General features: G+C 41.6%; 1 protein-coding gene across 1 annotated transcript; it reads right to left on the reverse strand.

The window, feature by feature from the left end:
* Window positions 1-391: 391 nt before the first annotated feature.
* LOC116669679 (synapse differentiation-inducing gene protein 1-like) lies at window positions 392-8,090 on the reverse strand. Its single transcript, XM_032499636.1, has 4 exons — window positions 7,690-8,090; window positions 5,484-5,981; window positions 1,820-1,957; window positions 392-1,144 (listed from the first exon to the last, which is right to left on the reverse strand). The coding sequence occupies exons 2-4, from the start codon at window positions 5,913-5,915 to the stop codon at window positions 986-988; spliced, it is 729 nt and encodes a 242-aa protein (XP_032355527.1). The 5' UTR covers window positions 5,916-5,981; window positions 7,690-8,090; the 3' UTR covers window positions 392-985.
* Window positions 8,091-14,900: the final 6,810 nt, after the last annotated feature.

A 14,900-nucleotide genomic window follows, 5' to 3' on the forward strand; every position in this document is an offset into this window, starting at 1 on the left:
TCCTGCCTTTAGAGAGCAGGCATTGTTCCTGACACTCACAGCCACTTTGGCAGGTAAAGGCGCATCAAGGCTAGACAGTGAGTGATGCCAAAAGACGATGAAGAGCCATCCCAGTTACAGCGGAGGCTTGTGCCGGCACTAGCAAATTGCCAATATAACGCTCTGTGGTCGACAATACGCTCTGACAGGCTTCTCTAACCACACAATCCATGTTGTGTTCACTTGTTCACAACCTTTGTTGTATGGTGATGTACCCCGCCAGCCTTTAAGTTGAGCTCAATTACCCTGTCATCGACCTTAGCCATCATGTTCCAGTCTTAGGCCTACTGTGTAATAAACTGGATGTTATTAGTATAAAGGTGGATGCTCAAAGAGACAATGAATAAGAAGATGAGAGACTTGGCAGAGGATGTTTTATTATTCATGCCAAATGTATTTATTGACTAGATTAACAGTACACAATAAACACATAACCCTCTTGACCACTGCTCAGCAGCTTTGTGTACAATTTAGTTCTCTTTCTAAAGGGTCCATTTTTCCCAGAAACCTGTATACAAAGTGACAATACACAATCTGCAATTGTATTGGCAGAGAAAACGTCTACTTTGAAGGTAAAATAAAACTGCTGTAAATGACTAATGTGATTAAAATGTAGGTAGTTCTTTACTTCACTGTTTTTTTTTTCTAACATATTAGTACAGCACAGTCGTTGTGGAAGAGTAGACATTCTTCCCAGCACTGTCTTTTCTTCCTTTTGTGGTGGTGAAATGCCTTGGAGTTTTGTTTCCCAGAAAAAAAGATTCAGTCTGGATCAATATGCAGTCCTGCCAGTTCAAGTAATACTCCATCCACACATCTTGTTTTTTTCCTTCTTCTTTTCTCTCTGTCTTTCTGATTTAGTCTTTTCTCTTCATATAGCACAGGCCCCCCCCCCCCCCCCCCCCCCCCCCCCCCCCCCCCCCCCCCAAGCAAACCGGTCCCAGTGCTATACGTGTCCAGGCTTGGACAGGTAGGCGATGAGGGCCACAACCACCCCCACATACATGCCTGTTCCAATGGTGATGGAAAGAGCAGCCAGGAATAAAGCTCTTCTGGAGCTCATTCCTGCTCTGGAGAAGTCTCCCTTAGCGATGGCCTTGCCTGTCTGACAAAACAAAGCAGAGAATGAAATGAGCTGGTGTGTTACTCATCAGCACCGAGTATATGAGTAGGTGTTAAGCCACAGTTAAAGGAGAGAAAACAAGAAATGCTCTTGGGTAGCCATTAGTTACCATGGCAATTAGGTCATTATGCCTCTGACAGTGACAAATGTGTTGTTCGGGTGTTTTGGTTTTCCATCAAAGAAATGAGCCTGGCCTTTATTTTTTCTTCTGACACATTATTTTTTTTGCTACGGTATTGTCTCTGTAATTATTGAGGAAGATTTTGCAAAACCATTAAGATATGCTGTGCTTTACTTGAGGTTGCTGGACGTGAGCCTAATCTTTTCGGACCAGAAAGATACTGACATTAGACCAAGGTCTCAGCTATAGGATGGATGCAACAACTTAAAATAATGTTATCACAGTGCACATCCTCACACAGAACATACTGTGGACTAAAACCTCAATGTTAATGGTTTCCTAAAGTGGACTCACTGACAAGTGGTCCAAACCTGCTGAATTTACATAGTAAATCATCTGAAATAACTGCAAGGAGGGTCACAGGGTGGAAAATTGGCTACAGTAGCACTTGTCTGAGTGCTTGTGCTTGCTGACCTTAAATGGAATGCAGTGTAATCAGACTTAATGACAGGCTTTAGGTCTCCAGTCTCCTTTACCTTGTGAGAGTAGTAAAAGGCAACGATGCCCAAGGGCCAGAAGCAGCAAAGCATGGAGAAGATGGCTAAGCCCAGGTAATCCCGGGGGGGCAGCACGATGAAGTTGTCCTCGCTCTCACTGTCACTGGAGCTGTCACTCTGGAAGACAGCGGGTTGATGAAGGATAGTTAAATGTAAGAAAAGGAGAGGATGATGATGATGCGCTTTTTTACATGACTGCATGTAGACAAGCCCGCCCCCCAAAAGGTTAGTGTATCTGCCCTTGTACCACCACCGCCACCCAGGACAGGATGTGCTCAGCCAGCCATAAAGGATTTGGTGCCTCTGTCAACACCCGTGAGCAGCCTTACAGATAACACAGGATTAACGGATTGTTCCATCATTGCGAGGTGACAGGGTAAACAGCAAGAAGACAGTGTAATTTATGTGCTCAATTGCTTCTACAGCATGAGAGACCTCCACCATCTCTCTTCAATATACCCGGCATCTTACAACAGGCTCCTTTACTGTGCCTCCAAACTCTAACTCAGGGCCACAAGGGCAGCGTGGGTTAACGATAATAGATTTGAACGCCACTCAGACCACATCGGCACATTGCGCCTGCAGCGAGGATGGCGATCTGACTGCATGGGTGACCTTTTAAGAGGACGTTACCTTACTTCTGTCAGCTGTCCCAGGGACGGAGTGGATGTTTGTCTAAATAAATAGCCTCCATAAGGAGCAGGTTTCATTTGTTAGTCTTGCTGCCTGCGGGAATCAATTAAAGTGGGTAAAAGGAAGGCACAAAATAAAAATCAATATGTAAGGCAGGAACTGAACCAGCCATTTTTAGAGGTAATTAAAGAACAGTCAGGGAGGCAGGCAAAGAAGAAAGGAACTATACTATATGTGTGCTTAAGACCACATTTTTAAGCTTGTGCACATTTCTTAGCTTCTGAGAATGCTGATCTACATTGACCAAACCGCAGGATCTAATCATTACTTCTGTGTCGAAACTGTATTTAGATGTTATAGGGAAGTGGAGGAAGTGCTATATACTATCCAAACAGGTTCCAACAGCTACCTTTTGCCAAGAGAAGATTATATAAAGCTCCCTGTTATCTGCTTTATGAACACTGTCCACCTGGACAGCTGGCCGTGATCCATCAAAAGAGCAGCTGGTCATAACCACATAATTTGACATCACATGAATAAACCGGTGGGTACAAACAGCAGTAATCTCTTTTTACTTTTTTTATAGCAAGACCTGATAACAGTTCTGAGTGACTGGTGCATTCAGACCTACTGACATCCTGCCTGACATTGAGTCTGGCCTGCTGGGGACACACTCCCAGTCTGGTCTCATGCCAGTACAGCTGATGTGGCTCTGCAGAGGCACAGTGCCTTCAACAACACTGTCACAGTGCTCTCTGAGGCCTGGTTAGAGTCTGAAGGGGACAGTCGACTCCACAGCAGGGCACACGCAGACCCCTGCACCCTGTTACTTGTGGCATCACCCACGCGATCTTGTTACATTGTTACCTGCAATTTGTTTTTCTCTGTCACACACATTTGTCTTCTGCTGATAGAAAACAGTTGTAGAATTACTATTGTGAAGTTACAATACCTGTTTTTTTGTTGCTGGAAAAAACACATGCTGACCAGGGGTGGGCCTTCAGACAATTATTTATATATATTATTTTACATACATATAAAATAAATGAATTAATATATAAATTCATTTATTTTATATGTATTTTACAAAGTACGTTCCCACGAGTCTATTACCGTGATTTCATTGCTGCTCTCTCCCACGGGTTTATGTAATCAGAGGTCACCCTGAGCTGTCTCTGGGACAAAAAAAATCTACTCTGAGTCCTTCAGAATTCCGAGTGAATCCCCCTGCTGTTTAAGTGAATAGGGACGATGCTGTCGATTGTCATATTTATTTTGCCAATCACACTTTAAGTTTGCCCTGCTGGATGTATTCTTTGACAGACCAGAGCCTTCTAGCTGACCCAGCCACCTACGTCGGCATTTTTCGGACCAGTTAGTATTAGTTTTTAGATGTAAAGTTAATAAAAGCAAGCAAGGGGATGTAGTTTTTTTTCAAATGACGTGCAGCTTTGGTAAGTTTAATGGATTTTTACAGCTTGCTTTAGATTTTTGCTGCTGGTGTTAGAGATTTAAGCAGGGGCAGGGGCCGCTGTGCCCTTGTGTGTGCGTGGTGGCATTTGTAGTTGAGCCCCAGCAGCTTGGCTGGAATTTGTGGGAAAGCCTGTTGATTCCTAATTGTTTAATTTGTGTTGTTGATCACTTTCTGGTTGTCATATGAATAAATGTGACCAGTTGTCATGGGTTTGTCTTTGTTTCTTTGGTTATTACCTACATTCATTTGGACTAGGCCTATATATTATGCTGCGTGAAAGTGATGGCTTCAGTTACAGTGTATCAGGTCTCTGCAATAGTGTATTCTACTCTAGGTGTTGTGCCTTGCATTAAATCACTATAATGCCTTAGTGTCATGGTGAGGTTATTCAAAGGTGGTTTAATTGTTGTAGGATAGTACTGAAGGCCTGGGTGTAAAATACATGGCCTGCCACTGATACTGACAAAAACTGGTTGTATTATGATGGAAAACTGCAGCAGAAATTGAGTGAGCTGTGAAAGTCCTCTAAAAGTTTAATTTGATTTCTTTGCATCAACACACGTCTGGCGCTGTTTGTGTCTGTTTTTCATGATTCACAAAATGCATCAGTCTTAGCACAGAAGCGCACACACATTACAGACAGGCAGGAAGGGGAAGTAAAGAAACGCAGGTGCTGAGCAAAACGTCTCATATTCTGGCTGGAAACCCAACTTTCATCTGAGAACTGTTCATCAGATTAATTTGCTCTTTTGAATTGACATGGAATAACTTTGGCTCCAGCCTCACCTGCTCCAACAGCCATGCATCAGCAGAGTCCCGCTTAATACCCTCACAGCACCGCATTACTTATGGCATTAATGGCATTCGCTACTGTGTTTCTATCTATCTGCCAGGCCTCCAAGTGACAAGAGCTGGCCCGATCATCAACCCAGTTAGGGTGCTATACTTCTTCCTCTGCCAGCTCAGAGCCCTGGGTACTTCACAAATGTCCCTGGATGAAATTAGATTTGACCACTTCTGAAAAAGACTTTTCTCTTTTGTTGTCACGCTGTTCTTCAGAGAGTGTAGTTATAGTCCTAAAAGAACAATAGCCTGGATAGATAAACTTGAGATGATTTTCTTAGAATGTAATTACCCTGCATTAGATATGAAAGACTCCAGCAAATTGACCATTTAGAGAAGAGAAATAAGCATGAATCACACTGGCAGTCTATTAGAATGGTAAATGAAATAATAAGCATCACATGACTAACTTTCTGCTGAAAGATGGCCCTGACTGTTACGAGTAAGTCTTTTAACGCCTTTAATTTCATATAGCAACTCAATATTCTAATAACTCTGTCAAACACTGCCAAATGGCCCTTACTTGTATCAATGTGCTCTTAGCAAGAGTGAGAAACTTGTATAATCATGTATCAGGCTACAGTAGGGACCCAGTATATCAGGCACCTACATCCCTAAATAAAAAGCCACTAAAGCACTGGAGACTGCCATATATACAGAAAACATATTCGTTTTTTTGGCGTGACCTCTGACCTCATACTCGGGACCCTGCTCCTCTTCCACATCATAGGACACCGTCTGAATCTTTGCATCCTTCTCTCCTTGTACGCTGTCCAGAGGGTTTTCTGTGGAAGCTCCATCCAACACAGTGTCCTTACTCTCTGTGAAAGTTGTCTCAAAGCTCTCGCTCTTGGAGTCCTTGCTGTGAAGGCTCACGTTGTCCTTGTACAGCATAAAGTTGGGCCTGTAGAAAGCCTCCACAGCCAGATGAAGGGATGTGGCGTCCAGGAACTGTTGAGTCTTATGCTTGCCATTAGTCCCAGTCCCAGTGTAGTAGTAGCCAATCAGGCTGTCCTGGTAGGGCTGACTCGAGTAGTCAACCTGGTAACCCTGGTAATCGTTGTGCACCTTTTGTCTGTTGGTTTTGTCTAGCAAAGGGTTCTGGAGTTCACTGAGGCTTTCCATGCTGGCAAGTTCAAATGTCTAGTGGCTCAGAGGATGAAGTCCAAAAAGGATTTGGCAGTCTGGTAGCTGGAAATAAGTACAGTTGCAATTAAATGTGATTAATACAAACTTTAAAAGCAATAAATGACAAGCAGTTTGTTTAAATGATGGTAGATTCTTGGGAAAAGGCAGTTAATCCATCCAGTAGCTCAGATCCAACATTGGGTTTATAGTAATGTTATAATCTAGGACATGAATTCAGTGCAGGAAATATTTCATCTTGCTTGGCAATCAGCATTCCTCTCACAAGCTCTCACCAGTCTGGGCCATAAAATCACCATCTGCTGTATGTTCAACTGTTGCATCTCACACCCTCAGATTCATAAAAACGTGTCTTCCTATATCACAGCTGCCTATATTGAAAATGGGGGAAGTGTGCAGGGCTCTGCTATTTTGCACCGCATACTGATTACTTTGTCTGTGAAATGGCCTCTCTGTAATCCTGAATGTTTTCAAATGAGTGGAAGATAAGGTAAAAACGAGTGGTTTGTGTAAAAACAACAACAGCACAGTAAAACTGTCAGGACAGCCCGTCACTAGGGCAACACGTCCGCCATTAGAGGCAGTGTGAGCATGTCCAGATTTGACTAAGTAGTTACAATGGTTCAGTCCCCTATGGCCAACAAAGACCTCATCCATCAAATTAATCTTTTGTGTTATGATGAAATCAGAAAAAGTCACAGAGGCAACTGCGTCATATTTTGGAATTAGTAGAGAGTAGCAAATCAGAGTCATTTCATGTTTCTTCTGTTGAAAGTGCTTTAGTGAGAAATGAGCCACTGGGCGGTAATACACAAGAAATTGTTGTGGTTTTCCACACATTAGGAAAAAAGAGGTATGGCAGGGCTTGATTTATGAGGTTTGGGAGGCGATTGACTTGCACAGACCTGGACACAAACCACCTGGGCTGTGCAAAATAACATTAACACCCAAAAATGAAATGCCTTCTAGAGCAACAACATCATCCTCAAGAGTGATGTCAAAGCCTCTGACACAGTCTCAACAAAAAACTATAAATAAGAAATCTTATCATGCTGATATTGTATTTGTTTTCATTTTCTACATATGCAATGACACCCTGGCCCGCAGTGAAGACATATAGATGTGCAGCAGACCTTTGGCCTCGTGACCCTGAGAATAAGATCATATCCGGATCATGAGTCCCTATAGGTTTCAGTGGGTGAATAATGTGGGCCAGTGGCTGAATCTGAGCCCACACACCCAAGACTCAGTGTCTTTAACACTGTGCCCCGCGGTTTCCATTCTCAAATGATTCTGAGGTGAGCCACTCTCCAGATAACCGGGAATTCCATTACACACTACATTAGACAACAAAAACCACATCCACTAATAATTTATCTCTCTCTATGAAGATGTGCACTTAGCACATGTGAGTGTGTCCTTAGACTCCACAATTATTAATGATCATACTCTTTCTTCTCTTTCCTCTGTTTTTTTTTACAGTGTAACCAGTTATCTATATGAATTTCTCTTACAAAGACACCCACACATAATTTTCATTATTTTGATGAAATCACACCTTCTCTACCCACTCATAAAATTGCAAAAAACATATTTTATATACTTTAATATTTTATAGCTGATCATGACGGAAATCTTCATATTTCTAGACTGTTTTTGCTCTTTTGTATTATAAAAAGATCTACTTTGAAGTAATAGGCGAAGTATATTTTTTACTACACTAGAAGCTAAACACCTCCGAAAATCATCTTACCTGTAATGGAAAATCCTCCCGCAGCTTTGCTCAGCATCGTTTCTCCGCGCAACTGAGTCGAGGAAGACGGACGGACCCACGTTTCTGCTTCACATCATCAGTTTTGGGAAACTGCCATCGTAGCGCAACATATGACCGCCTTTTAAAAGGAAGTTATCCCGTGTGTGTGACAATGGACTTTGCTCGCTGAGCTCTGCTGCCATGGCACCGCTGCTGCGATTTTACGCACCGTATCACGCTGAGCTCAGGCTCCAAAACAACTCCGGCAGCAGCTCCAGCCAACCCATTGGCTGTGTGAGGCGCGCTGTAAACTCTAATAGCGACCAAGGATTTGAAATGTCAAACTCTACTTGCCTTGCCTGGGCGTCTTCCTCCAGCTCAGTGTCTCATGTGCTGGCTGCACAGCCCCCCCAAAGGTGCCGTTTAGAAACAGGTTGATAGCCACTGAAATATATTTTAGATCACATGAGCCAGCATTCCCACTTTGCAGACTCATTAAATTAGTGTCCTGTAGTAATTGCATTGCTTGTAGTACTTGCAAAACCTAATTGTAATCTGTTTAAGTGTTATTCTTCCCCACTGAGAACGCCCACTAAATGTAGAAAACACATAACACGAAATCTTCAAAGAACATTTTAATAAAGCACTCTGCTACATGCATTTTAAGATTCCCTTTCTTCAAATAATTCTGCTTCTATTCTTTATGTGCCAATTTACCTTAATTTCCATGTCCATGGTCCCTGCAGTGTGCATGGCTCTGAATGTGTTTCTAAACATAGCTCAGGAGTAAGCAAACATTAAATTCATTGCACATTTATATTTGATTAATATTTTAGACAAATCCCATGCATTTATCATGAGCCTGCCAATTTGGTTGTGCCTTTAACCCCACTCTGCTAAGCTGCTTATGATTCCATGCCACAATTTATCATTGTAAACACTGTTTACATAACATTAATATGGATGTATTTTCCATGCAAGCAAATTGGTGACATAATAGATTCCAAACAGCAAAACTATAAGCCTTATTTATTTTGATCTCGCTGGAGGATAATAATGACATAACTACAGTATTTTCAGGGACATTGTCTGTGGTTTAGACTAAACACTAAAAACTGTGCTTATCAGAGGCCGTAATGCTATGCCAAAAACTAAAAGACTGATATATAGCCACTGAACACTGGACACATATCTTATTCAGAAGGAGTACTCTGTTCCACAGGCTCATAAAAATGTCTGGAGTTAATAATGTGCAAGCCCAGGCTCTGTCACTTTCACAGGGAGATGCATTAAGGTGCTGATGGACACTTTATGGGGGACACATGGAGCTGCATTTATAAGACTGGGCATACATGAGCTGCTTCTCTCCCAGAGTCACCTTGTGTTCACATGCACAAGGAAACGTGGCATAACAGCCCGACCATCTTCGTGATGGATACCTCTCCCTCAGGAGCTGAGTATATTAGAAGAGGGGGTGAGGAGGGGGCCACAATCTCTAACTGTTTATCCATTATTATTCATTCTTCCTCTCTCCTTCAGCCTTCACAGCAGGTTACAGAGTAACATTTTCCAATGAAGATCTGTGTCAAAATGGCACAGGAACATCTGCAAAACATCCAAATCTAAAAAAAGTTTCAGTATATGGGTTAAACCAGTATAACTCAGTGGTGACACATTAAGGATAATTAGTGAAAAGAGAGGATATATCCTTGGACCAGGCTTCTGCTAGCCTTCTGTAGATGGACTGTGAATATTTATGGTCCTCACTGTGCTCCTTTCTGCTGCTCCATTTTTTCACTCTATATTTAGGCACTGTGTCACTACATAGCAGATGCACAATTTGTCAAGCATTTTCTCCTCAGAGTCTTGTTATTTCAAGAAACAAAAGATGATTAGTGCTGCAGGTATTCATGTGCTGTTGATTAACAAAGAGCAACACTAAAGCAGAACATGTTTTTACATACTTTTTACTTATTGTACTTTCCTCCACCACTGTTTGATATCGCAGCCAATGCTTGACACCATGAACTTTCCTGAGGCCCATTAACCAGCTTTAATCATTTAAATACTTTTGGGAATTAATCACCCTAAGCCGATTGGCAGAGAAAGTATCAAACCACTTAATTTGATCTGGCCTAGCCGGCTTTTAAGGCAAGGAAAGTGGAGATTTAAGCAGCTTTTCCCGCATGGCCCTCCTGTGCATTATTTCCTGTTTGATTAAACACTTTAACGAAGCATATACCAATAGAGCACCTCTGACCACTGAAACAACCCATGGGACTGATGAAAAAGAGCAAAGAATACACAATTAAATCGGTCTGAATACTTGGAAATTCACATTTGCAGTGTAGTTTAGACACATTTGTTTGTATACAGCACAATTTAAACCATATTTGTTTCATTCTTTTCATATTAAAAGTTGTCAACCAATTCTTATTAGTTGATATTTTTCTGCTGCTGGTGTTCGCAGACATCAGGTGTTGCATCCATTTGGCCAAAGAGGTCAGTTTGCAGAAATCAGTGGGGCTTCAATCCCTGCAGTGCTAGGTTCAGGTGCAAGAGCAGGAGGAGGTTCAGCACATGGGAAGATGTTGGCAGCAACAGAGGCTGGAGCTCCTTTCAGACCTGAAGGCATGCTGCAAGTCTGAAATTGAAAACTCACAAAAGCTACAGCTCAATACTGCCTCGTATTCTCCACCTGACTCAGGGTACAATGAGCTGGCCAGGAAGTGGATGACAGCGTCATGTCTTGTTATGGGCAGAGAGAGTATGTACATTTGAGTTGGTGATTAGTAAGATAGTAGGTAGGTGAGGAAATAATTAACAGATCCAGCTGAACGCCTTCAAGGCACTGGATATAAACTGGACAGTTTGTTTGCTATCAGGCTCCCTCAGAATTAAATTCAGAGAGCCAAATTTCAGAACTTCACCTTAGTTATTTGTTAAGGTCTAAAGCTCTGTATAGCATTAAAGGACATGGATTTATTGCCCTCTTACATCCAGAGAAAATGAAAATGAGTTTGACTCCTACAGTAGGATGTCATAATGAAAAACATAATAGTTGGTGAATGCCAACATTATGAGAAGCAATTTCATTAAAGTGTTAGAAAAGTGCACAGTATGTGACTTTTCAAGGTTCTTCTACAAATGTCCAATCAGAATATTAACAGTATGTGTCTGGAAGTTGGCCCACGTCTGTGTGCCAGTGCAGGGGGAATGGATGTGTGGCGGAGCACCGAGGGGCCGGCAGAGGTTTTTTGGCTTTGCAATTATCTAACACACAAATGCAATATGTGTCGAATTAGCTGGAAGTGCTCCATCAGGAGGGGAGAGGTCAGAGTTTGTCATCCCCTGATTCAGACAGAAGTACCACTTTGTAGCTCTACCCTTCACCTATAAATATATCTCTTTAGCAGTGCGTAGAAAATGCAAAGTGTACAACTCTGGAGACGAGCCCATCTGGAGCTGCAGTAGTTAACGTCAATCCCAACTGGATTTTCTTCCACAGTAGGAACATGGGCGAGGACAGTGGGGAGCTTCTCATCTTCACAGATCGTTCCACTCTAGAGTAACGCTATGTGCAGATTAATGGCATCCTCCGTGGCAAGATTTGAAAACTTCCATTAATGGAACACCAATGATAATTTATTTGGACAGCCGAGCTGCTCTCTGTGAATAATGAAGTGGCCTCGGGATCATTAATATGATGGATTCCCTCTAATGTAGGGATGCTGTGCCAGAAGTCGTAGCTGTGTAAAAAAAAAAAAAAAAGCTGTGTACATTGTTTGTATTATTGATTTGGCACTGTGTCCCTCATTAAGGGGATTGCTTTTAAAGAAATAATACCTCAGAGGATTACCATTTCAAACATTATTAGTGGTAATGAACACACGTTAATCCTGTGGTGAGTGTGTGCAGGTGTACCAAGTGATGCGTCAGCCAGGCATGACAGTCTGCTGTACGACTCGCAGGGATATGGTTTTACTCGCAGTCTATCCCATTAGTCCAAAAAGAAGAATTAACAATTAAATGTGCCCAACCCTGCCAGATCTGCCATCCCTGATGTGTCATGGGACCAGCTTGCATATGGTAGAGCTCTCTGCTTTAAGATTTTCCATTTAACCTATTAAGGCATCTATTAAACAGCAGAGGATTTAGCATTATGTCTTCAGTATGCTTCTGAGCAAAACAGAGCACAGACAATGTCAGATTTCCCCTTCGGTCTGTGGTTGTGGGACTGCTTGGGAAGGGTTATAAATAGTTAATTGTATACGAGCTGCTGCAGGTTAAGCAAGGGATCTCGCTGAGGGCTGGGGTGACTCATTGCCTTGTCTCTTTCCATCATGTCAGTTACCTGGAGTCTGCACCTGTCACAGGTACTCCCGAGCACCTCAAAACCACTGATTCGCACCCATACACAAGAGCCTGCTGAAGGGTTCATCACTGTATTCCACTATATAAATATTTTCCCCATGCGCCTACAGTCAATATTTTTCATAATTACAATTAATCATATTACTACGTGTAATGTTAAAAAGAGTCAGTGACAAACCCATCATTCTTATTTACAGTTGTTTTGGTAGTCATTTTGTGCTGCAGCTGTTTTCAGCAGAAAAAATAAAAAAAACACTTAATGCTACCTGTCAAGCACCAAACAGCAGATTCAGTTAGTGACTAGTCGGTGAACATATTAGAGCAGCTAAATAGTCAGATATTTTCGACTTGGATTTATTAATTGGAGACACCTGACTCCAAATGAATGCTAATACTGCTCTGTCTGTTGCATGGTAGGCAGATGTTAGCTAACATATTAGCCACGACAACTTTATATGTCAGTGTTGTGTTCACAGCTAGTTCCCATGGTGGTTATTACATCCATGTATTGCAGTGCTGGCACACTTTTTTATTTACGAGTCTAATGCCTTTGTGCATTTAGCTGCTGTGAAAATAAAGATGGTCCCCAAAATCATGTTGGTACTTTATGAACAATAAAACTAAAATGCTGATTACAAGATCGTAGTAGTAAACATGATTGTAGTAGATTGCACATTCCTCCGCAGTGTAATATGTTTGAAAACCATATTCTACAGAAACAAAAATTGTAAAATTAATTATTTCAATTCAGGAAATTGCATTATGTATGCACCATAAATCTCCTCTTCTGCTTCTCCTTATTTGAATCAATAGCCACATGTTCTCTAATGTTCCTCTTTAATGTTTTTCTCTGAGCTGTAATTTCAGGTGGGTTTATTATCTGAGCTTTGGCAGGCTGCTGGCTGTGCCCTTATTTAAAAAGCTTTTTTCAGTGCACACTGCCACAGTGGCTGATGTTGTGCCTAATAAACAATACAAGAGTCCCTGTGATTCCTGTGGGTGTCAAAAGGTCATGAAGACTACTCGTGTGTGTGTGTGTGTGTATGCTATCCTGCCTCTCATTTTTAAAAGCCTCTAATGGACATAAGAGATGCAAGTCTTTCCACAGTGAAGGACCAATCAGGACATAATTACATCACGGCAAAAATCTATGATACTCTGCCACACAATCGTTTTCTGTGTCAATGGCCGCTCACATCTGCTCTGCAGGATGTGTTTACTTGGACAGGCTTAAAAGAGAATCAATGCTCACATGTGTAACCCCTGGGAGAGGAGTAATCATCAGGATCTGAGATGAAGAAAGATGAATTTCTGTAACTGCTCACTCTGGTCCAAGGCTCTTTAAATGACAGTCTACTCTGCCATATTGGTTTGGCCATCTATCCCTGGACAGCTGTCTGCTGCAATAAAGTGACCCTACTGAAAAGTAGTAGCTCATATTACTTTTCCAACATGGTCTTGATGTTCTCTTATTTCATGACAGCAATATTCCCATGCTCTCTAACATAGGAGAATAAAGATTTAGTGAAACAGGCTGTAAAACAGTTGCTGAATGATGAAAACGTGTCCATTATCCAAATGAAAGCCTCTCCATGCAGACTGATCTCATGAAATGGCATATGTATGACATGACAATTCGTATGCCATTATTGGCGTGTTATCAAGACGCATACTCACTTTTTAGCGTGTTTATCCAATGTTGTTCGGCCTCCATTGACTTACATTACCTTGGGACAGTGTGTGAATTTACGCCGTAGAGAGTAGTATGAAATTACAAACCCGTTGCTTTCTTCTTGCAATAACACGGCAGTTGGCGATAACACGGCAAGTGGCGTGTATGTTTACATTCACTGTATACAGCATGGACATACACGCGGAAAGCTCAAAATGCGTGCAGAACAAAACCCAACTTGGCTTAAGAAAGTCAGCATGTACTGTATGTTTACGCAAAGTCATGATGTCATGTTGCTCCATGAGCTGATCTGACTATGGATGATACTTGACAACATTGACATGGCTTTCATATGTTAAGCTGAATAATAGATGCCTTGTGCATTTATAATTTATCCGAAATGCAGTATTTGTTATTTTATGAGTTCCAGACTGGAATTGTCAAAGCCACTGTTATTGTCTTAGTTGTTTGTTTTTGACATCAAAAGAGAACCGGAGGCTATCTGCAGGATGTAATGAAAACATCACAACCCCAATCATAGCATGCTACACCACAGATTATGTGTTGATTTTGCTTTTTTTTCTCCTATTTGTCTGGATTATAAACTGAACATTTAAGCATGGTAATGAATACAAGCACATGATATTGGCCGATGCAGCCACTAAACCGATGTATAAGGTTGGTGACAAACGAATTGGGACTCCAGAGATGCTGGACACTGAATTTGAGTCAGTTTAACACTGGGGAGTGCTGGAACTATGCATATTTTATTGGCATATCCATATTTTATTAAAGTGCTCATTATGTTGAGTGATGGCTCGGATGGAGATTTAATCAGGTCCTTTTTAATCTCTCATTCATTTCATAATGACCTATTTCTCACTTGACATTGAGTCAGAGGTGGACAAGCTATTTTACTGTGACACACCGAAAACTGTCAGTAACAAAGTTTGATTTCCACTTGGCAAGATACAAATTAAAAAAGGTTTATGAGATACTGATGTTTTTTCTTGACTTACTCCAAGGACTGAAATTGAATAGACATGAGACTGCCCAGATTCAGAATATCAAGCTGTCTTGGTTGGATGTTCTTTTGGTGCTTTTTTAGCTATTACTGCTGTTTTATGCCTCTTTGATCATGGGAACCAGGGAATTTTTGGCATTA

The sequence above is a fragment of the Etheostoma spectabile genome, chromosome 20 (assembly GCF_008692095.1).
Source record: "Etheostoma spectabile isolate EspeVRDwgs_2016 chromosome 20, UIUC_Espe_1.0, whole genome shotgun sequence".
NCBI lineage: Eukaryota > Metazoa > Chordata > Actinopteri > Perciformes > Percidae > Etheostoma > Etheostoma spectabile.

Coding starts and splice junctions, on each gene's coding strand:
- LOC116669679 (XM_032499636.1), bottom strand. CDS start 5,915: ATGGAAAGCCTCAGTGAACTCCAGAACCCTTTGCTAGACAAAACCAAC. Junction 1,958..5,483: donor AGCAGGGTCCCGAGTATGAG/GTCAGAGGTCAC, acceptor GCTGTCTTCCAG/AGTGACAGCTCCAGTGACAG. Junction 1,145..1,819: donor CCTTTTACTACTCTCACAAG/GTAAAGGAGACT, acceptor TTGTTTTGTCAG/ACAGGCAAGGCCATCGCTAA.